Source organism: Hypanus sabinus, chromosome 25 (assembly GCF_030144855.1).
Source record: "Hypanus sabinus isolate sHypSab1 chromosome 25, sHypSab1.hap1, whole genome shotgun sequence".
NCBI lineage: Eukaryota > Metazoa > Chordata > Chondrichthyes > Myliobatiformes > Dasyatidae > Hypanus > Hypanus sabinus.
Window position 1 is genome coordinate 44,787,279 of NC_082730.1, and position 22,966 is coordinate 44,810,244.

The 22,966-nt window shown below is 44.9% G+C and overlaps 1 protein-coding gene across 1 annotated transcript in view; it reads right to left on the minus strand.

Annotated features, from left to right (window-relative positions):
* LOC132381205 (voltage-dependent L-type calcium channel subunit alpha-1S-like) overlaps positions 1-22,966 on the minus strand; it is a 381,429-nt gene that overhangs the window by 161,816 nt on the left and 196,647 nt on the right. The window contains exons 20-24 of the mRNA XM_059950504.1: positions 20,293-20,399; positions 18,167-18,254; positions 16,684-16,791; positions 5,748-5,800; positions 2,805-2,945 (exon numbers count right to left, since the gene is read on the minus strand). Coding sequence (XP_059806487.1) covers positions 2,805-2,945; positions 5,748-5,800; positions 16,684-16,791; positions 18,167-18,254; positions 20,293-20,399 — 497 coding nt within the window. The remainder of the gene's footprint in view (positions 1-2,804; positions 2,946-5,747; positions 5,801-16,683; positions 16,792-18,166; positions 18,255-20,292; positions 20,400-22,966) is intronic.

Sequence of the window (22,966 nt, forward strand, 5' to 3'; positions counted from 1 at the left end):
CCCCACTTACTCACCACTCTGAAAAAAATTACCTTTAATATCCCCCTATACTTTCCTCCAATCACCCTAAAATTATTCCCCTTGAGTTTTGCCCTGGAAAAAAGTCTCTGGCTGTCCACTAATCTATGCTTATCATCTTGTACACCTCTATCACATCACCTCTCATCTACCTTTGATCCGTAGAGAAAATGAGACAAGCTCTCTGATATAGGCAGATCCTGATAAATCTCCCCTGCGTCTCCTCAATGTTCGCATTTCAATTCCTCATCGTTCCTGTCTCAGTTCCTCAACATCCCCATTTCTGTTCAACATTCCTGCTTCAATTCCTCAGCATTCCCCTTTCAGTTCCTCAACACTGCTGTTTGAATTCCTCATCGTTCCTGTCTCAGTTCCTCAACGTTCCCGTTTCAGTTCCTCAATGTTCCCGTTTCAGTTCCTCAACATTCCCATTTCTGTTCAACATTCCTGCTTCAATTCCTCAACGTTCCCGTTTCAGTTCTTCAACATTCCCATTTCTGTTCAACATTCCTGCTTCAATTCCTCAACGTTCCCCTTTCAGTTCCTCAACATCCCCGTTTCTGTTCAACATTCCTGCTTCAATTCCTCAATGTTCCCCTTTCAGTTCCCCAACATCCCCATTTCTGTTCCTCAACATTCCTGCTTCAATTCCTCAACGTTCCCGTTTCAGTTCCTCAACATTCCCATTTCTGTTCAACATTCTTGCTTCAGTTCCTCTAGGTTCCCTTTGCAGTTCCTCAACGCTCTCATTTCAGTTTCTCATCGTTCCCATTTCAATTCCTCAACATTGCCATTTCATTTCCTCCATGTTCCTGTTTCAGTTCCTTATTATTGTTTCAATTCCTCAATGTTCCCATTTCAGTTCCTCAATGCTCCCGTTTCAGTGTCTCCATGTTCCCGTTTCAGTTCCTCAACACTGCCGTTTCAGTTACTCAACATTCCCGTTTCAGTCCCTCATCATTGCTGTTTCAATTCCTCAATATTCCTGTTTCAGTTCATCATTCCTGTTTCATTTGAAAAATGTTGTCACAATGCAAGATGCTGATTTTATTGTCGTTCCATATCAGCATTGAACAACGGTACAGCACAGGGACAGGCCTGTGGAACCACAATGTTGCCAAACCAATTAAATTTGTAATCAAATGACTAGTTCCCTTCGCCTACACAGTGCCCATATCCTTCAAGTTTCTCACATTCATGTGCCTATCTAAACATCTCTTAAAATTCCCTAATGAATCTGCCTGTACCCCCACCCCAAGCAGTGCATTCCAGACACCCACGACTCTCTGTAAAATTTTGCCCCTCACATCTCCTTTGAACTTTCCCCTCTCCCCTTTAAAGCATGGTATTAGACATTTCAACACCAGGAAGGAAGGACTGTCTGCCTACTCAATCTGTGCCTCTCATAATCTTATAAACCTCTATCAGATTTCCCCTCAACCTCCACTTCTCCAGAGAAAACAACCCAAGTTTATCCAACCTCTCATTATAACTCAAGACCTCTAATCCAGACAACATGCTGGCAAACCTCCTCTGCACTCTCCCTAAAGCCTCAACATCCTCCCTATAATGAGGCGACCAGAACTGCAATACAACTTGCTGACTTTTGAACTCAGTGCCTTGACTGATAAAGGCAGGCATGCCACATGCCTTCTTAACCCCTATCAACCTGTGCAGTCACTTTAAGGAAGTTACGAACCCTTTGCTCATCAACACTGTTAAGGGTCTTGCCCCTAACAACATGTACAGCATATTGAAGTCTAATTTGTCCAGTAGAAACTAAAGGCTTCTCCACCATCAGCTTTTTTTAATGTTTAAATCTCCCTCAAAATACAGCAGTTTGCAGAGTGTGGGATTCTCCTTTGAAGGCAACAGCAACACTGCATCCTTCGTAGTGGTTAGTGTGACACTATTACATCTTGGGGCATTGGAGTCCAGTGTCCCCTGTAAAGAGTCTCTGTACATCCTCCCCATGGAATGTGTGGGATTCCATCGGGTGTTCCAGTTTCCTCCTATAATCCAAAGATGAAACAGTTCGCAGGTTAAAAGGTCATTGCAAACTGTCTCGTGATTAGACTTGGGATGAATTGGTGAATTGCTGGTAGCACGGCTAAAGGCCTGAAGGGCCTATTCTGTGCTGTAAATCTAAATAAGTCAATCAGTAAATAAATGGGAGGTTTCCTTCTGTACCCATAGTGTATCACACTACCAATACTCACTGTCTTGTCTCCTGATTTTACAGGGACCCTTTCCTGTGTACCCATAGTGTATCACACTACCAATACTCACTGTCTTGTCTCCTGATTTTACAGGGACCCTTTCCTCTGTACCCATAGTGTTTCACACTACCAATACTCATTGTCTTGTCCCCTGATTTTACAGGGACTCGTTCCTCTGTACCCATAGTGTATCACACTACCAATACTCACTGTCTTGTCTCCTGATTTTACAGGGACCCTTTCCTGTGTACCCATAGTGTTTCACACTACCAATACTCACTGTCTTGTCTCCTGATTTTACAGGGACCCTTTCCTCTGTACCCATAGTGTTTCACACTACCAATACTCACTGTCTTGTCTCCTGATTTTACAGGGACCCTTTCCTCTGTACCCATAGTGTTTCACACTACCAATACTCACTGTCTTGTCTCCTGATTTTACAGGGACCCTTTCCTCTGTACCCATAGTGTTTCACACTACCAATACTCACTGTCTTGTCTCCTGATTTTACAGGGATCCTTTTCTGGGGCAGATGGTATTCACTGTGAGACACACATTACTACTTACTGAGGCCACCCCTCGAAGGTGGAGACTGTGAAGAGAGCCAACATGGCAGAGAGGACATTGTCAAAGTTGAAGTCGCTGTTCACCCACATCCGTTCCTGGACTGCAATCTGGCCTGAGTCACCATAGACAATGAAATGTCCCCTGAAAACAGAGGGGGTGTGGTAAGAGAGGAAGGAGAAACAGAGGTGGGGGGGCTGGTCATGAGAGAGTGAGGGCCCCAGTGAGGTTTGAAAGGGAAAAGAGATACACAGATGACCCCACAATCAAGGACATCTTCAACTGTCGATGCCTCAAGAAGGCAGCATCCATCATGAAGGATCTTCATCTAGGACATGCCTTCTTCTCATTGCTACCATAAGGGAGGAGGTACAAGAGCCTGAAGACACACACTCAGTGAGCCAGGAACAGCTCTTCCCCTCTGCCAGTAGATTTCTGAATGGACAATGAGTCCATGAACGCTACCTCACTATCTTTGCTCTCTATTTGAACTATTCAATGGCCACTTTATCAGGAAAACCTGCACACTTGTTCATTAATACAAATATCTAATCAGCCAATCATGTGACAGCAACCCAATGCATAAAAGCATGCAGACATGGTAAAGAGGTTCAGTTGTTCAAATCAAACATCAGAATGCGGAGGAAATGTGATCTAAGTGACCTTGATCATGGAATGATTACTGATGCCAGACTGTGGTTTGAGTTTTTCAGCAAGTGCCAATCTCTTGGGATCTTCATACACAAGAATCTCTAGAGTTTACAGAAAATGGTGCAAAAAAAATCCAGCAAGCAGCTGTTCTATGGATGGAAATGCCATGTTAATGAAAGATCAGAGGAGAATGGCAAGACTGGTTCACTCTGACAGGAAGGCAACTGTAACCCAAATAACCATTAGTTACAACAGTGGTGTGCAAAGGAATGCGCAACACATTGAACCTTGTATATGTATTTGTGTGTGTGTGTGTGAGTGTGTAAAGTATACACATGCACATTTTTTACTGCAATTTATAGCATATTTAATGTAATGCAAAATGAGAGAGCGTGGGGGAAAGAGTGTGAGGGGAAGGAGAGCAGGGAGAGAGAGAGCGGAGAGGGAGTGCAGGGAGGAGGGATAGTGGGGCGAAGGGAGAGCAGGGCGGAGGAAGAGCGAGAGAGAGTGCGTGAGAGAAAGATTGGGGCAGTTTTACATTATATTTGATGGATGAAACAGGAAAGGCAATATGAGAATACTGAAATACTAAAGGGGACACAGAAATATAAACGTCAGAATGTTTGTACACACAGCAGCATCAGGACTAGGACTGCCAGACTGGGTAACAGCTTCTTCCTCAGGCTGAGAGACTAATGAATACCCCATCACCTCCCAGTTCTTATCACCAGCACAGTGAGCTGTTTATAGTATTCCTTACCGTTAACCTGTGCTGAACACTACATGCACTTCGAATTGTATTTTAATAAGTTATTTGTGGTAATATTTTATTTTTGGTGCAGTGTCTGCTATATCTTTTGTGGTCTAGAGGAACATCGTTTCATTTGGTTGAACAGTCAGATGACAATAAACTTGAAGAATGGATGACAGGATTCAGGGTTTACAAATGGAGTTACACATTTCAAGATAAAATCAGGTTGCTCCTTTACAGGACAGTAGTCATGTTTCCCCTGATATGTCTAACCCTAAGCACCACACCTGTTGACAATACTGCTACCTTGGAAAGGAGATCTGATAACATTGCATAAGGGACGTGGATCATGCAGAGACTGGGGAAATTGGTGTGTCTGTCTTGGTGACAGGAAGATTAAGAGGAGGTTCAAGAGAGGTGCTCAGCGTTTACATGGAGAGAAGTTCCAGAGTAAACATTAATTGGGTGCAGAAGCTGGAGATCCAAAGCAACTCAAACACAATCTGGCAGAACTCAGCAGGCTAGACAGCAGCTGTGGAAAAGAGTAAACAGCTAGTGTTTTGAGCCGAGACCTTCAGGACTTTTCCATAGATGCTGCCTGGCCTGCTGAGTTCCTCCAGTATTTTGTATGTGGTCACTCTGAATATTTAGAAGGCAGTTTCAGGACTACGTTCACCATGTACAGTCTCAAGCCAGGCTGTAAAAAGGGGAGGGTTGGGAGTGGGGTGAGCAACCCCATCCTATAAAAACCCAGAGCTACTGAAACACCAACAGAAGCTCCAAAGTCCTCATCCCTGGGAGAGGAAGGATCTCAAATACGAGCTAGACCTGGGGACAACTTGAAAGACTGGCCCAGGACGGAGGACTCTAGTGAGCTACTGCTGGTAGCCAAAGAGCCAGCAAGGGAGCTGGGCAGAGAAGTAGTAGTACTTTCAGAACCAACTGTCACCAGAGAATTGCCTGAGATTTACAATGGTGAGGATCAAGAACACTAGAGGTTCTGCAGATACTGGAAATCCAGAGTAACTCACACAAAATGCTGGAGGAACTCAGCAAGTCAGGCCATATTGATAGAAATGAATAAACAATTGATGTTTCGGACCAAGATCCTTCTTCAGGACTGAAAGTAAAGGGGAAGATGCCAGAATAAAGAGGTGGGGGAGGGGAAGGATTAGCTAGAAGGTGATCAGTGAAGCTAGGTGGTTAGAAAAGGTAAAAGGTTGGAGAGGAAGGAATATGATAGGAGAGTGGACTGTGGGAGAAACGGAAGAAGAGAGGCACCAGGGGTAGAGGATGAGCAGATGAGGAGAAGAGGGAACAGGCCAGATGGGGAACAGAAGAGGAAAGGGGAAGGGAAATCTTTATGAAATTGAGAGGTGTTCAAGAACTGATTCCACAAAGAACTGCGCTAAAGCATTATATAGTGACAGGTTCAGTTCCAAGTTTGCTTGCATTCCCTATTCCCAGGCCTGGGCTCCCAAACTTCACACTCATTGGATACTCACGGCACCAGAAAGGACGGGTCACTACAGGCTCAGACTTACTTGCACTCCTCCGCTGTCATTTTGATGGGATCAGTACAGGAATAAAATTTTCCCTGCAGGTAAGAAGAGGACAGATGTTAAAACTCATCAGTGAACTGGGAGAACTCTGGCATGCACAGTAACAATCCCTGCTGCCAGAGGAGGAGGGTTGGGCATGGGGCAAGCAACCCCATCCCGTTAAAAATCCAAATGTACAGACACACCAACTGAAGCTCCAAAGACCTCATCCCTGGGAGAGGAAGGTTCTTTACTGAGAAGACGTATGAAGTTGTGTGGTAAAATCGGCCCAGGACAGAGAACCATGCCCCAGAGTATGGGGGTGTTGGGTTTAAGAAGTAGTAGTAGTAGTGAATTGGGAGATGTCAAAAGTTACCCACGAGTTACCTACTCCAAGATCATTCCCTCCTACATTGACTTTAAAAGAATAAGAGACCATAAGACATAGGAGCAGAATTAGGCCATTTGGCCCATTGAAGCTGCTCACCATTCAATCACGGCTGATTTACTTTCCCTCTCAGCACCACTCTCCTGCACTCTCCCTGTAACCTTTGACGTCCTTATTAATCAAGAACCTATCAACCTCCGCTTTAAATATACCCAGAGACTTGGCTTCCACAGCCGCCTGTGGCAATGAATTCCAGAGATTCATCAGCCTCTAGTGGATACAGGCCAGTCCAGCACAGGCAAAGCCCTTGCCTTGAGTACATTTACATGGAGCGACGACACAAGAAAGCAGCCTTCATCATCAAGGACCCCCACAAACTAGACCATTCTCTCTTCAGGCAGGCGGTACAGCAGCCACATCACGAGGTTCAGGAACTGCTATTACCCAACAACCATCTTGGATAACTTCACTCACCTCAAATTTGAACTAATTCTACAAAACAACAGAAATAATTCATCAACTGTTCCCAGCAACATCATTCAGGAGACAAGATATTGGGCAGATGCTAGAAATCCAGAGCAACACACACAAAATTCTGGAGGAAACTTCTTTCCCTAATAAAGTGAGAGCTGAATGCATGTTCATGTTCTTGGGCTACTGTAACCTATCCACTTCAACATGTTGTGTGTTCAGAGGTTCTCTTCTGCACATCACTATGTAACATACTGTTATTTGAGTTACTACCGCATTCACGTCAGCTCAAACCAGACTGCCACTCTCCGCTGACCTCTCTCGTTAACATGGTGTTTTGCCCACAGAACTGCTGCTCACTGGATGTTGTTTGTTTTCTTGCACCATCCTCTGTAACTCCCGAGACTGTTGTGTGTGAAAATCCCAGATCAGCAGTTTCTGAGATACTCAAACCACCCCGTCTGGCACCAACAATCATTCCACTATCAAAGTCACTCAGATCACATTTCTTCCCCCAAACTGATGCTTGGTGTGAACAACAACTGAACCTTCTGACCATGTCTGCTTGCTTTTATGCATTGAATTGCTGTCATATGATTGGCTGATGAGATATTGACATTCACAAGTGGGTGTACAGCTGTGCCCAATAAAGTAGGCATTCAGTGTAAACAGTCTACATTTTGGGCCGAGACTCTTCATCAGGACTCCATGGAGACCTGATGAAGGGTCTCATTCCAATATATCATCTGCCCATTTCCCTCCTCAGATGTTGCCTGACCTGCTGAGTTCTTCCAAAATTTTGTGTGCGTGCTGCTGAACATCATTTCTCCACTTGGCTGTGAATTTGTTGATCCTAATGCAGGATTCTCCAGATAACGAACACAGGAAAATTGGCTGAAACACAAGAGAGTCTGCAGATGCTGGAAATCCAGAGTAACACACCCAGAATGCTGAGGATCCCAGCAGGTCAGGCAGCATCTATGGAGAGGAATAAGCATTCAACGTTTCAGGCTGAGACCCTTCATTCTAACTGTATGGAAGTCCTTTGATGTCTCATGAGACCTGGCACGCTTCAGGAGCAGCTAATCAGAGACCTACAATATTGTACACAGTTCTGCTTTCACTGCTCTGATTTAACACTGTGCTGGCTATGTCTAATTTTTTTTATTACAAGCTATCAGATGGACACAGTAGCATGGCAGCTAGCATAATTCTTCACAGCACTGTGACTGGGTTTTAATTCCCACTCTGCTGTCTATAAGGAGTTTCTATATTCTCCCCGTGATCACATCAATTTCCTTGAGATGCTCTGCTTTCCTCCCACATTCCAAAGATGTATTGGTTAGGGTTAGTGAGTTTTGGGTTCCTCTCTTCACCAGCCCATCATCTTCCTCCAGTGTCCCTCCTCCTTCCTTTCCTCCTGTGGTCACCTCTCTTTTCCTATCAGATTCCTTCTTCTTCAGCCCTTTACCTTATTACCTCCCAGCTTCCCACTTCATCCCTCACCCAGTCTCACCTATCACCTGCTAGCTTCACACTTCAACCACCTACTCACCCTCCCACCTTCCCCCTCACCTGGTCTAACCTATCACCTGCCAGTTTGTACTCTTTCTCTTCCCTCACCACCTTATTCTGGCTTTTATAACCATACATAACCATATGGTTATATAACCATAACTTTTGCCCCCTTCCTTTCCACGAAGGGTCTCAGCCAGAAATGTCAACTGTTTATTTCCCTCCATAGATGCTGCCTGACCTGCTGAGTTCCTCCAGCATCTTGTTTGTTTTAACGCAGCGCTGGTGATGTGTAATATTTTTGAGTTGCAAGCACCTGGAATAATGTGGAAAGATGAAAGTCAGAGTATATTTCAGAATCAGATTTAATATTACTAGAATATGTCGTGATACATTGTGTTAACTTTGTGGCAGCAGTACAATACATGATAAATATAGAAAAAAATTTGAATTACAGTAAGTACATATATGTATATTAAAGAGTTACGTTAAAGTAAGTAGTGCAGAAACAGAAATAAAAAGAAGTGGTGAGGTAGTGTTTGTGGGTTCAATCTCTATTTAGAAATTGGATGGCAGAGGGGAAGAAGCTGAGTGTGTGCCTTCAGGATCCTGTACCTCCTTCCAAACAGTAACAGTGTGAAGAGGGCATGTCCTGGGTGGTGGGGATCATTAATGATAGACGACACCTTCTTAAGGCACCGTTCCTTGTAGTCGCCTTGGATACTATGTGGGCTGGTACCCATGATGGAGCTAACTAACTTTACTGCAACTTACTTCAATCCTGAGTAGTAGCCTCTCCCCACCCCCATACCAGATAGTGATGCAGCCAGTCAGAATGCTCTCCACAGTGCATCTGTAGAAGATTTTATAACCATATAACAATTACAGCACGGAAACAGGCCATCTCGGCCCTTCTAGACTGTGTCGATGCTTACACTCACCTAGTCCCACCGGCTCACACTCGGCCCATAACCCTCCATTCCTTTCCTGTCCATATACCTATCCAATTTTTCTTTAAGTGACAATACCGAACCTGCCTCTAAAACAATTGAATGATTTAGGTGACAAACCAAATCTCCTCAAACTCCTAATGAAATATAGCCGGTGTCTTGACTTCTTTATAGCTGTGTCAATATGTTGCATCCAGGTTAGGTCCTTGGAGATACTGACACTCAAAAACTTGAAATTGCTCACTCTCTTCACTTCTGATTCCTCATTCTATCCTTTCTGAAGTCCACAATCATTTTGTTGGCCTTACTAACGTTGAGTGCAAGGTTGTTGCTATGATACCACTCAACTAGCTGGTTGAATGCCAAGCATCAAATATCTTGCTCCTGTGTGTCCTCTTGTCACCATCTGAGATTTTGACAACAATGATTGTACCATCAGAAAATTTGTAGATGACATTTGAGCTATGCCTAGCCTCACAGTTGCAGGTGTAAAGAGAGTAGAGGAGTGGGCAAATTGCAAATGACTACCTTACTGAGACAGGAGTTGATTCTACACATGACCCACCTCTCGAAGCACTTCTTAACAGTAGATGTGAGTGCTACTGGAAGATAGTCATTAAAGCAGCTTACACTGCTCTCTTGCACACTGGTATAATTATTGCCCTTTTGAAGCAGGTGGAAACTTCTGACCATAGCAATGAAACAATGAGAGATTGAAAATGTCTTTTGAATAGCCTCAACAGTTGGTTGGCACAAGTTTTCAGAGCCTTACCAGGTATTTACCAGGACCTGTCACTTTGCGAGGGTTCACCCTCCTGACGGACAGCTTGACATCGGCCTCTGACACTGAGATCTCAGTTTCATTGGATGCTGCAGGGATCCTCATAACTGTAGTTTTATTCTCCACTTCAAAATGAGCATAAACCGCATTAAGCTCGTCTGGTGGTGAAGCATCGCTGCCATTCATAATGTTGGGTTTTGCTTTGTAGGAAGTAATGACTTGCAAACTCTGCCAGAGTTGTTGTGCGTTCGACGTCACTTCTAACCACTCTCAGAATTGTTTCTTTGCTCTTGAAACAGCCCTTCACAAGTCATACCAGGTTTCCTTGTACAGACCTGGGTCACCAGACATCAATGCCACAGATCTAGTCCTCAGCAGACTACGAACCTCTTGGTTCATCCACAGCTTTGTGTTTGGGAACTTATAGCAAGTTTTTGCAGGCACACACTCACCCACACAGGTTTTAATGAGGTCAGAAACAACTGCAGCATAATCATCCAGGTTCAAAGGTGACTACATAGTGTCCAGTCCACTGATTCAAAGCAGTCCTGTAAGTGCTCCTGTGCCTCCCTGGTCCCTACCTTCTTGGTTCTCACTACTGCTGCTACAATCTTCAGTCTTTGCCTGTATCAGGAAATAGATATACAACCAGGTGATCAGACTTCCCAAAGTGAGGGCATGGAATAGTACGGTAGGCATTCTTGAAGGTGGTGTAACAATGATCCAGTCTGTTGATTCCTCTGATGCTACAGGTGATTTTTGATAATAATTATTTAGTGACTTTATCAGGCTGGCCTGGTTAAAATCACCGAAATGATGAGGAAGGTATCAGGATGTGTTGTTTCATGCCTGTTGATTGCATTGCTCAGTTTGTCTAGAGCCCGCTTAACATTGGCCTGAGGTGGAATGTACACAGCTACCAAAGTGAAAGCTGATATCTCCCGCAGCAGGTAAACTGGATGACATCTGATCAAGGGGTGTTGCATATCTGGTGATGAGAATTGAAAAAGCACCACTACATTTATACACCACGAGGAATCGATCCTGAAGCATAGAAAAACATAGAAAACCTACAGGCCCTTTGGCCCACAAAGCTGTGCCGAACATGTCCCTACCTCAGAAATTACTAGGCTTACCTACAGTCCTCTATTTTACTAAGCTCCACATACCTATCTAAAAGCCCCTTAAAAGACCCTATCGTATCCACCTTCACCACCGTTGCCGGCAGCCCATACCACGCACTCACCACTCTCTGAGTAAAAAACTTACCCCTGACATCTCCTCTGTACCTACTCCCCAGCACCTTAAACCTGTAGCCTCTTAGAACCATAGAACATTACAGCACAGAAACAGGCCTTTTGGCCCTTCTTGGCTGTGCCGAACCATTTTTCTGCCTAGTCCCACTGACCTGCACCTGGGCCATATCCCTCCAAGCCCCTCTCATCCATATACCTGTCCATGTTTTTCTTAAATGTCAAAAGTGAGCCCGCATTCACCGTTTCATCTGGCAGCTCATTCCACACTCCCACCACTCTCTGCGTGAAGAAGCCCCTCCTAATGTTCCCTTTAAACTTTTCCCTCTTCACCCTTAACCCATGACCTCTGGTTTTTTCTCCCCTAGCCTCAGTGGAAAAAGCCTGTTTGCATTCACTCTATCTATACCCATCATAATACCTCTATCAAATCATTCCTCATTCTTCTACGCTCCAGGGAATAAAGTCCTAACCTATTCAACCTTTCTCTGTAACTCAGTTTCACAAGTCCTGGCAACATTCTTGTAAACCTTCTCTGCACTCTTTCAACCTTATTAATATCCTTCCTGTAATTAGGTGACCAAAACTGCACATAATACTCCAAATTCGGTCTCACCAATGTCTTATACAACCTCACCATTACATTCCAAATCTTATACTCAATACTTTGATTTATAAAGGCCAATGTACCAAAAGCTCTCTTTACAACCCTATCTACTTGTGATGCCACTTTTAGGGAATTATGTATCTGTACTCCCAGATCCCACTGTTCTACTGCACTCCTCAGTGTCCTACCACTTACCTTGTATGTTCTACCTTGGTTTGACCTTCCCAAGTGCAATAGCTCACACTTGTCCGCATTAAACTCCATCTGCCATATTTCAGCCCATTCCTCCAACTGGTCCAAATCCCTCTGCAAGCTTTGAAAACCTTCCTCACTGTCCACTATACCTCCAATCTTTGTATCATCAGCAAATTTACTGATCCAATTTCATCCAGATCATTGATATAGATGACAAATAACAATGGACCCAGCACTGATCCCTGTGGCACACCACAAGTCACAGGCCTCCACTCAGAGTAGCAATCCTCCACTACCACTCTCTGACTTCTCCCATTGAGCCAATGTCTAATCCAAGTTACTACCTCTTCATATATACCTAGTAACTAACCTCCCATGCTGGACCTTGTCAAAGGCCTTACTGAAGTCCATGTGGACAACATCCACTGCCTTCCCTTCATCCACTTTCCTGGTAACCTCCTCGAAAAATTCTAATAGATTGGTTAAACATGACCTACCACGCACAAAGCCATGCTGACTTTTTCTAATAAGTCCCTGTCTATCCAAATACTTGTAAATCCTATCTCTTAGTACTCCTTCCAATAACTTACCTACTACCAACGTCAAACTTACTGGCTTATAATTTCCTGGCTTTTTGAGCTTTTTTTAAACAACGGAACTACATGAGCTATCCTCCAATCCTCCAGCACCTGACCCGTGGATATCGATTTTTTTAATATTTCTGCCAGGGCCCCTGCAATTTCAACACTAGTCTCCTTCAAGGTCCGAGGGAATACCCTGTCAGCTCCTGGGGATTTATCTACTCTGATTTGCCTCAAGACAGCAAGCACCTCCTCCTCTTTAATCTGTATAAGTTCCATGACCTCCCTACTTGTTTGCCTTGTTTCCATAGACTCCATTCCAATTTCCTTAGTAAATACAGATGCAAAAAACCCATTTAATATCTCTCCAATTTCTTTGGTTCCATACATAGCCGACCACTCTGATCTTCAAGGGGACCAATTTTATCCCTTACTATCCTTTTGCTCTTAACATACCTGTAGAAGCTCTTAGGATTATCCTTCACCCTGACTTCGAAAGCAACCTCATGTCTTCTTTTAGCCCTCCTGATTTCTTTCTTAAGTATTTTCTTACTCTTTTTATACTCCTCAAGCATCTTATTTCCCCCTTTTCCATTCCAGGACTTCTCAAATATCCTCTTTCTTTCAGGATCGTGGTTTCCCTTCTGGCATCATCAAAGATGACGTCACCCACATCTCCTCCACTTCCCGCACTTCAGCCCTTAACCCATCCTCCTGTCACCACAACAGGGACAGGGTTCCCCTTGTCCTCACCTACCACCCCACCAGCCTCCGGATACAACACATTATCCTCCGCAACTTCCGCCACCTTCAACAGGACCCCACCACCAAGCACATCTTTCCCTCCCTACCCCTCTCTGCTTTTCGCAAGGACCATTCCCTCCGCGACTACCTGGTCCACACGTCCCTCCCCACAGAACTCCCACCTGGCACTTATCCCTGCAAGCCCAAATGCTACACCTGTCCCCACACCTCCCCCCTTACCACCATTCCGGGCCCCAGACAGTCCTTCCAGGTGAGGCAACACTTCACCTGCAAGTCTGGTGGTGTCGTCTATTGCATCCGGTGCTCCCGGTGAGGCCTCCTCTACATCGGCAAGACCCGACGCAGATTGGGGGACCACTTCGTTGAGCACCTATGCTCCATCTATCACAAAAGACAGGACCTCCCGTTTGCCACCCATTTCAACTCTGCCTCTCATTCCCATCTAGATATGTCCATACATGGCCTCCTTTACTGCCATGATGAGGCCAAACTCAGGTTGGAGGAGCAACACCTCATCTACCGTCTGGGTAGCCTCCAGCCTGGTGGTATGAACGTTGAATTCTCCGATTTCCGGTAATTCCCAGCCCCTTCACCTTCCCCTATCCCAGGTCCCTCTCTGCTGTCTCCCCTTTCAACTTTCTGCTTCTTTATCTCTACAGTTCTTTCATGCTTATCCCCTCCCCCTCCCCCCTTTATCTTTCGTCTGATTGGTTTTCCACCTGGCACCTCTAGGTCCTACCCCCTCCCCTATCTCTATTACTGGGCTTTGGTCCTCTCTTCCACCCCCCATTCCCAATGAAGGGTCTCGGCCTGAAACGTTGGCTACTCTTTTCTCACGGATGCTGCCTGACCTGCTGAGTTCTTCCAGCGTTGTGTTCGTATTCTTTGATCCACAGCATCTGCAGTTGTACTTTTGTGTTTTTATTTCCTCCCTGTTGCCTTTACATGTTATACATCTCTCTCTTCTTCTTTATCAGAGTTCCAATATCCCTCAAGAACCAAGGTTCCTTATTCTTATTCATTTTGCCTTTAACCCTGACAGGAACATTGAAAACTCTGCACTCTCAAAATTTCTCCTTTGAAGGCCTCCCACTTACCAATCATATCCTTGTCAGGGAACAACCTGTACCAATCTACGCTTTTTAGATCCTTTCTCATTTCTTCAAATTTGGCCTTTTTCCAGTTTAGAACTTCAACCCAAGGACCAGATCTATCTTTATCCATGATCAAGTTGAAACTAATGACGTTATGATCACTAGAACCAAAGTGTTCCCCTACACACACTTCTGTCACCTGCCCTAACTCATTTCCTAATAGGGGATCTAATATTGCATCCTCCCTAGTTGGTACCTCTATATATTGATTTAGAAAACTTACCTGAACACATTTCACAAACTCTAACCCATCTAGACCTTTAACAGTATGGGAGTCCCAATCATATTTGACCTACCAAAATGAACCACTTCACACTTCTCTGGGTTGAACTCCATCTGCCACTATCTGCTTACATCTCCACCTCTGTTTTTGAGAGACTTGACAGACCTATCTTGGCAGTGTATTTGAATTGTTATGTTTGTCATGGAAGGGGTTAACCAGGATTTGCTGAAACAAAAGGCGCAAGCAGTCCTATCATCCCCCTGATACAGCTCCCCAGCTCTGAGATCATCAGTTTTCTATATCAGAGACCATGTTTGTCAGCACTTAGTCGGTATTGGGAGTCAAAAAGCTCGTTTTTAGCCCAGTACAGTGACCCTGCTTCTGCCAGTGGCTTAAAGGGACAATATTACCCACTATGGTCTGATCTATCTCCATTGGTTTTGAGCAGAGATAGAGTGTTTAATCGCATTAAAATGGAATTACTGATTGTAGATATCTGAGATGCAGCTGTGGTTTTCAGCTATAGCAGGCTAAAGCAAGAGTATTTGTTTCAATCAGAGCTGCTGCACTAAGTCGTTCTTGTTTTGGCACTGGAGTTGTCCCAGAGGATACAGAATTCTGAGTTTTACATGCAGTTATTTGCTTATTAAGCTTTACGTGCCAGTGATCACCGACTGGGATTCAATGCCCACCACTGTCTGTAAGGAGTTGGCACGTTCTCCCCATGACCACGTGGATCTCCTCCGGGTGCTCAGTCTCTTCACATATTCCACTGATGTTACTGGGAAAGGAGGCAAGGCAGTGGTTGTTGCCTGCGTGGACTTTGACAAGATCCCTCATGGGAGGTTGGTCAAGAAGGTTCAGCCACTTGGCATGCAAGATGAGGTAATAAACTGGATTAGACATTGGCTTTTAGGAAGAAGCCAGAGAGTGGTAGTAGATGATTACTTCTCTGACTGGAGCCTGTGGAGTGCCACAGGGATCGGTGCCGGGTCTATTGTCATCTACTGTACATCAATGATCTGGGTGATGACGTGGTTAACTGGATCATCTAATTTGCAGCTGACACAAAGATTAGGGGTGTAGTGGACAAGGAAGACTATCAAGGCTTGCAGTGGGATCTGGATCAGCTGGAAAAATGGACTATAAATGGCAGATGGAATTTAATACAGAGAAGCGTGTCTTTGCCCTTTGGGAGGACCAACCAGGGTAGTTCTTACCTGGTGAGTAGTAGAGCAGCTAGGAGTGTGTGGTAGAACAGAGGGATCTGGGAATACAGATCCATAATTCCTTGAAAGTGGCCTCACAGGTAGACAGGGTCATAATGAAAGGTTTTGGAATAATTCCGTGTATTGAGTACAGGAGTTGAGATATTATGGTGAAATTATATAAGATGTTGGTGAGGCCTAATTTGGAGTACTGTGTCAGGATTTGGTCACTTGGTTACAGGAAAGATGTAAGTAAGTTTGAAAGATTGCAGAGAAAAAGGATGTTGCTGGAACTTGAGGACCTAAGCTACAGGGGAAGGTTGAATAGGTTTGGACGTTATTCCCTAGAACCTAGAAGATTGGGAAATTTGATAAAGGTGTACAAAATTACGAGGGATACAGATAGGTAAATATGAACAAGCTTTTTGCACTGAGGTCTGGTGAGAGGTTATGGATTAAAAGTGAAAGATGAAATGTTTAACAGGAGCATGAGGGGAAAATTTTTCACTCGAGGATGGTAAGAGTGTGGAATGAGCTCCCAACGCAAGTGGTGGATGCGGGTTCAATTTCAATGTTTAAGAGAAATTTGGATAGTTACATGGAAGGGAGGGATACGGAGGGCTTAGTGCAGGTCGATGGGTCTAGGCAGGTTAATGGGGCAGCTGTAGTGTTCCATAAGTCTATGATGTACGGGTTAGGGTTAGTGAGTGGTGGCGACACTTTTGGGCAGCTCTCAGCACATCTGCAGACTCTGTCGGCCATTGATACACACCACGATATTTCAATGTACCTGTGACAAATAAATCTCATCCTGCCCTTTAGCTAGTATCTCACTAGCAGGCACTCACCTTAAAGAGCTGCACGCCGATGCAGGCGAACATGAACTGTAAGAGCGTTGTGACAATCACAATGTTTCCGATTGTCTTTATTGCCACAAACACACACTGTACGACATGCTGTGGGGAGAGAAAGGGAGAGTGAGCATTAGCAGTCAGCTCCACACAGAGGGCAGTCTCTGCACAGATAAACTTGCTTGAAGCCTTCACTGCAAAATATATCTCAGAAGTGTCACATCACACAGGGGTAGGAATGGGCATCATACCCACACACTCTCACACATACTCTCTCGCTCACACCCCCTCTCGTGCACACACACACAAACGCTTTTACATACAGGTGGCCCCCATTTTTCAAATGTTCGCATTACGACAGCTCGCTGTTACAAAAGACCTACATTAGTTATCTGTTTTTGCTAGCCGAAGAGTGTTCTCACTTTTACGAAAAAGGCAGTGTTTGTAAAAAGGTAGCACGTGCCCCAAGCAGCCAAGCTCCTCCCCTGGAACTGCATTCTAGTTGCCATTGTTTAAACATGTGCCTCTGAGCATCTGTGCTTTACCTCGATTTATTTTGTGTATCCGTTAGCAAGATGGGTATCCGAAAAGCCTAAAAGAGCTCGTAAGGGTGTTAAAACTAGGCATAATGAAGCGTTTCGATCATGGTGAACGAAGTAAGGACATTGTCTACACATTGAACTTGCCTACTTACACCATTCGCACTATTTACACGCAGAGAGAAAGAATCTTGAAAGCTGCCGATGTTACCGTTGGCTCTCCTGATAGCAAAGTGTTCTCTTTTAGTCGGCATCCAATAATGGATAAAATAGAAACTCTATTGTTTGAGTGGACTGATGGGTGTACGAAGCGTGGTGTTCCGTTATCTTATACTTAACGGAGAAATCAGCTGAATCAGAAAGCACTGGACGATGGTGATGAAAGTGGAATTTAAAGGTAGCCATGGGTGGTTTGATCAGTTTCTGAGGCGAGGGCAGCTTCATTGTTTAACGTTTACTGGAGAGAGTGCTTCGGCTGATACTGAAGCTGCTGAAAAGTTCCCAGCAGAACTAAAGAAAATAATTACAGAAGGTGGTTATTTGTATAAGCAAGTGTTTAACTGTGACGAAACTGCAATTTAATGGAAAAAATTGCCAAGCAAGAGATTTATTTCGAAAGAAGAAAAGTGCTTCTGCTGAGAGTTATTTTTTGGGTCTGGGAACACTCACAAATTTTCCCCATATAAATAAATGGTAATTGCTTCTTCACTTTACAACATTCTGGCTTATGAACCGTTTCATAGGAACGCTCTACCTTTGGATAGCGGGGGGAACCTGTATACACACCAACATGCATTTACATACACAAACTCATACACACATGCGCACACACACACACACCCTCTTGCACACACACACAAATACTTGTACATACACATACTAATATGCATTTACATACATACACTCACACACCCACATATGTTCTTTAGACTCTGCCTCACCTTTAGTCCCTTTGCTCTGTTAATTGCTCTCAAAGGTCTGAGCACACGGAGGACACGCAGAATCTTTACCACAGAGATCGCACTAGACCTGGAATAGAACAACAGAAGAGATAACCTGGTAACATGTACTGTCACACTGGAGTCAGAGCACTACAGCACAGAATCAGGCCCTTTGGCCCATCTGGTTCATGGTACTTATTCTGTCTCATCCCATCGAACTGCACCTGGACCATAAAGCTAACTTCTAAACCAACACATTGAGAAAGTGGACAGTGATTTCATCTTCAGCCCTTTACCATTTCCACCTGAAACCCTTTTTTACTGGGTGTCTCTGGAAATGCAGCTTGTTAGACCTTTGCTAACAGTCACTGGACTCTTGTGGTGAAAGTCTCAGGCTTCGTACATCTAGGGTATAGACTTTGAGCCCGTCAAATCTGTGAGGTTGGAATGTCTTACCCACCCAAACCCCAGTTTGTGTGATGCTGTGTGATTTACTGCTCCCTGTAATTGCCTGTCAGCAGGAAATAACAGATCGAACACTGCAGACTATTATGAAGATTTAAAAATGTTAACTTAAGCAAACATATTAAAGAAAAAAACCAAAAAGGGCCCATGAACAATCAAATGTGCACGTAAGTTGGAGCTTATCTTGCACTTGTCTGTAACTCAAACGCTGGGCCCTTGGTCTGCGTGAAAGTCACTCGAAATCCATCTCGAACAAGTCAGCTCTCCCACTGGGTCCTCCTCCCTGAAGCCATTCACCTGCACAGAGCACCTTGTACAAGAGGGACAGTATCCTCAGACACCTCCCTCCAGTCTTCTCCCAGCTCCTGCAAAAAGAACCTCAACCCACACCAGTGTCTTTCACAAAACCTCTATGATCAGCATTCTTCCCAATTCCACCATCTTGATTGGCAGACACCATATTCCCAAGCTGAACAACAAAACCTCTAATCTCAGCTTAAACCCAAATAGGTTCTTTCGGAACTGCTAAAATGAAAAACCTACATCATAGCAGTAAAAATCTTAGCCAGGGTGTTACACACCTACCACCTGCTCACTTCTCATCTTCCACCTCACCTGGTCTCACCCCTCTTCCCATCTGCCCACCTTCTTATTCTGGCTCTTGCCCCCTTCCCTTCCATGAAGGGTCTCAGCCAGAAATGCAAACTGCCTATTTCCCCTCCATAAATGCGGCCTGACCTGCTGAGTTCCTTCAGCATGTGTGTTCCTCCGGCATTTCCAGCATCTGCAGTATCTCTTGTACTTCACCAAACAACATTGCTTTAAGACATTTAAACAAATCAAATTCCTGGGCTCATCATATTATAAAGAAGTTATGCTAGCAACGATATTTCATTAGGAGTTTCAGCAGACTTGGTTTGTCACCAAAGGCTCTTGCAAATTTCTCAACAGATTTACTGTAGGGGGATTAGAACTAGCTGCATCACTGAAGGCCACTGCACAGCATCAGAAAAAAGCTGCAGAGGATTGTAAACACAGCCAGCTCCATCATGAGTACTAGCCTCCCCAGCATCAAGGGCATCTTCAAAAGGCAATGCCACAAAAAGGCGGCATCCATCATTAAACACCCCGTTACCTGGGGCATGACCTCTTCTCATTACTATCAGGCAGCTTTAGAAACAGCTTCTTCCTCTCCACTATCAGATTTCTGAATCTAGAAACACCACATCACTATTATTTTACTCACTTTTTGCACTGCTTACTTGTTTATATTTTTGTTATGACTTACCGTACTGCACAAAGACAACTTCCATGTCAGTGATAATGAAGGTTGATAAAGTCCTTGATCAGTCAAAGTACATCTTACAGTCTTATTTTTTAAAAAGGGCAGGATGGTAGTGCAGCAGTTAGAATAACACTATTATAGTGCCAGAGAGCCAGGCTTGATTCCTGCCACTGTCGGTAAGGAGTTTGTACTTTGTTCTCATGACCACCAGGGAGCCTTTCAGATGCTCCGGTATTCTCTCACATCCCAAAGACATACTGGTTAGTAGGTTAACTGGTCGCATGGGTAAAATAGGGCAGCTCACTGCAGCTCGCTGGGCCGGAAGGGACCATTACTGTGCTGCATTGCAAATTAAAAAATCTTCTCAAATACTCACTGGATTCCAAAGGAGATCAGAGAAACGCTGACCACAAGCAGATCAAGGATGTTGAAGTAGTTCCGGCAAAAAGAGCCTTTGTGAAGGAACGCACCGTAGGTCGTCATCTGTACAGAGAGAGAAAGAGGGAGAGAGAAGTGGAGGGATGGAATGAAAGATGGCAAGATAGTCTAAGATAAAACGAGAAAAACAGAGGGAGTGAGTTAATATACTACAGATCCAAATGGGAAGACTCAAGCACTTTGTAGCCATTTTATACGTGACGTAAATAAATTCCACATTTAGATGTGGCTCCACCCCCAAGGTATCACATTATATACCGTAGGCCCTCCTTATCCGTGGATTCTGCAGACTCCATAGATTCCGTAAGCGTGGATTCAACCAACCATGGATCAGGAAAACCCGATCTCCAGCACTCGTTGTTTGAGCATGTACAGACTATTTTTTCTTGTCATTATTCCCTAAACATTACAGTATAACAACTATTTACATAGCATCTACATTGTATTAGGTATTATAAGTAATCTAGAAATGACTTAAAAGTACAGGCAGACCCGGGTTATGAATGAGTTCCATTCCTGAGTCCGTCTTTAAGTTGGATTTGAATTCGGAACAGGTACATCCAGTATTATTTAGTGTCAGTTAGTCAAACGTTTTTCTTAGTATATAGCACATATTTTACCTTTCTATGCATATAAAACACTTAAGAAACATATGTATTCAGTAATTTAACCACTGCGTTGCTTAGTAATAATTGTAGCTTTCATCGGGGCAGGGTCTTTCACATGCTCCATTAAAATTGTTCCGATTGTTGACCGACTGTAGCCTAACGCTTTTCCAGTGACTGATGGCGTTTCACCTCTTTCTGATCAACTTTATTATTTCCACCTTATTTTCAATTGCGATCATGATTATTTTCATGAACAGAAACACTGCAGATTCAGAGATGCACCGCCAGGTCCTAATGTCCACAGCATGGAGACACGTTAAATAAAGTCCGGGGTTCCACTGGGTCCTAAAGTCCACCGCACTGATACATGTTAAATAAGGGACTTGAGCATCTGTGTATTTTGGAATCCGCTGGAGGTCCCGGAACCAATCTCCCATGGATAAGGAGGGCCGACTGAATTCCAAAGTCCAAAACACTTCCAGCCCCAGCATTTTAGATAAGGGATGCAAAACGTCCTCTGATTTACACATTTAACTCACTCCATCTGTTTGACCCTGTAGAAACAAATCACTTCCACCTCATTAACGGGATGGCAGAGTTAGACAGCATAAACTGACACAGCATCTGCAGTGTACTTTGTGCATAAACTGTCACATCATTGTGAACCCTTGGGGTGAACAAAGCCTAAGGCCTGCTGGTAGCTCTGGTGAATCTGCTGCTAGAAGTTATTCAAGAGATTTTAGAAGGGTCGAGCAAGCCAGCTAAAGCAAAGGAACACAGAACTTGATGGACTTCAGTCTGGAGATACAGTGTAGCAGTGAGAAAGAGCTCCGACTGATCTCAGCCCCAGAGGGAAGCCCATCATTTGGGGGGAGCAGCACAGTAGCATAAAAGCTAATGCAGTATTATTACAGCACCAGACACCTGGGTTCAAATGCCAATGTTGTCAGAAAGAAGTCTGTCCATTCTCCCCATGAGCTGCATGTGTTTCTTCTGGGTTCCCCCACCCCAAAACTCTAAAGACATATGGGTTTCCTCCGGGTTCTCCATTCCCCCCCCCCACTCTAAACACGTACGGGTTTCCTCTGGGTCCCCCCCCCCACACTCTAAACACGTACGGGTTTCCTCCAGCTCCCCCCCCCACACTATAAACACATACGGGTTTCCTCTGGGTCCCCCCCCCCCCCACACTCTAAACATGTACGGGTTTCCTCTGGGTTCCCCCCCCCACACTCTAAACATGTACGGGTTTCCTCTGGGTTCCCCCCCCCACACTCTAAACATGTACGGGTTTCCTCTGGGTTCCCCCCCCCACACTCTAAACATGTACGGGTTTCCTCTGGGTTCCCCCCCCCACACTCTAAACATGTACGGGTTTCCTCTGGGTTCCCCCCCCACACTCTAAACATGTACGGGTTTCCTCTGGGTTCCCCCCCCCCACACTCTAAACACGTACGGGTTTCCTCTGGGTTCCCCCCCCCCACACTCTAAACACGTACGGGTTTCCTCCGGGTTCTCCCCCCCCCCACACTCTAAACACGTACGGGTTTTCTCTGGGTTCCCCCCCCCACACTCTAAACACGTACGGGTTTCCTCCGGGTTCTCCCCCCCCCCCACACTCTAAACACGTACGGGTTTTCTCTGGGTTCCCCCCCCCCCACACTCTAAACACGTAAGGGTTTCCTCCGGGTTCTCCCCCCCCCACTCTAAACACGTACGGGTTTCCTCTGGGTCCCCCCCCACACTCTAAACACGTACGGGTTTCCTCCAGCTCCCCCCCCACACTCTAAACACGTACGGGTTTCCTCTGGGTCCCCCCCAACACTCTAAAGACGTACGGGTTTCCTCCAGCTCCCCCCCCACACTCTAAACACGTACGGGTTTCCTCTGGGTTCTCCCCCCCCCCCACACTCTAAACACGTAGGGGTTTCCTCTGGGTTCCCCCCCCCACACTCTAAACACGTAAGGGTTTCCTCTGGGTTCTCCCCCCACCCCCACACTCTA